We start from the raw sequence: 1,042 nt of genomic DNA, 5'->3' as shown, positions 1-1,042 counted from the left end.
ACTGCAGAGCATCCATTGGTGAGCAAGTGATGTAATGATACATTTTTCCAAATCTGTTCTGATGAAGAAACAAACACATCTATATTTCGGATGGCCTGACGATGAGTAATTTTCTGCAAATTTTCATTTTTGTGTGAACTATTTCTTTAAAAGAAATGTAGTATTTTGAGAAGTCCTGATTTATAATACTCACTTTCCCTCCGAGCCATAGCTGTTCATGCTGTCCTCGATGGACTCGTGGCTCGCCTGCCGGACCGTACGGCTGGGCATCTCTACGGCCAGCCCTGTCTCTGTACTCCTCTGAATGCCCTTTAACCTGCGGCCCTCTGGGTCTGAAACAAAGAAAGAAAGGTAAGTTCACCAAACCAACTCATTTAGATGATTTACTATGAATTTTTAGCTTGTTGCTATGTGGTTCTTATTGGAGCCAAGTCTCTGATTTTAGTCACTCCTTCAGTGTAATTTTGTGGGAATGTTTATTGTCCAGCACATAAAAATTGTGTTTCATGATCACACATCTCTTTATAGGTCGCATGATTTAAGATATCATTCATGTCTGTAGCACAAACTTTGTGGGACAAGTTATTGTGAAATATCCATGTTATTCTTGTATATCTGTCTGAGCGGCAAGGCACTGGAAAAAGCAAGTTATATCAAATCCTCTCCATATCAGACTGAATAAAAATGTTGTGATAACGTTGCCGCCAGGTAGAGCACTGGTTGTATTAAAAATAAATCCTTTGAAAAATATAATCTTCTTGTATAATTCAAGTAGGTAGTGGTGCCTTATTGAACTCTGAAGGCTTAGGGATCAGATTCACAAAGCCTGGACTTTTCCTAGTAAAGGTGAAGGGGATCAGCCGCAGACTGATCGCTTTACAAGCCCATGACCTCATGAATATATTCCTATTCAGAGAATGACTTTCAGAGTCATTTCATAGCTGGATGTCATCTCATAATGGTTTTGTTACTTATTTTTGTAAAATCAACATAAAACAATGTTCACAACCAATTTTACTTTCTTTCTAAGAGGAAAATATAC

General features: G+C 38.2%; 1 protein-coding gene across 1 annotated transcript in view; it reads right to left on the bottom strand.

Annotated features, from left to right (window-relative positions):
- Positions 1–332, bottom strand: part of LOC107577300 (regulating synaptic membrane exocytosis protein 4-like) — a gene marked incomplete at both ends in the record, with an annotated part of 9,745 nt that extends 9,413 nt beyond the window's left edge. Inside the window, one exon of the mRNA XM_016263390.1 lies at positions 194–332. Coding sequence (XP_016118876.1) covers positions 194–332 — 139 coding nt within the window. The remainder of the gene's footprint in view (positions 1–193) is intronic.
- Positions 333–1,042: the final 710 nt, after the last annotated feature.

This window comes from Sinocyclocheilus grahami, unplaced genomic scaffold (assembly GCF_001515645.1).
Source record: "Sinocyclocheilus grahami isolate Dianchi unplaced genomic scaffold, SAMN03320097.WGS_v1.1 scaffold5649.1, whole genome shotgun sequence".
In the NCBI taxonomy this organism is placed as follows: domain Eukaryota; kingdom Metazoa; phylum Chordata; class Actinopteri; order Cypriniformes; family Cyprinidae; genus Sinocyclocheilus; species Sinocyclocheilus grahami.
This window is presented reverse-complemented; position numbering and strand designations above follow the sequence as displayed.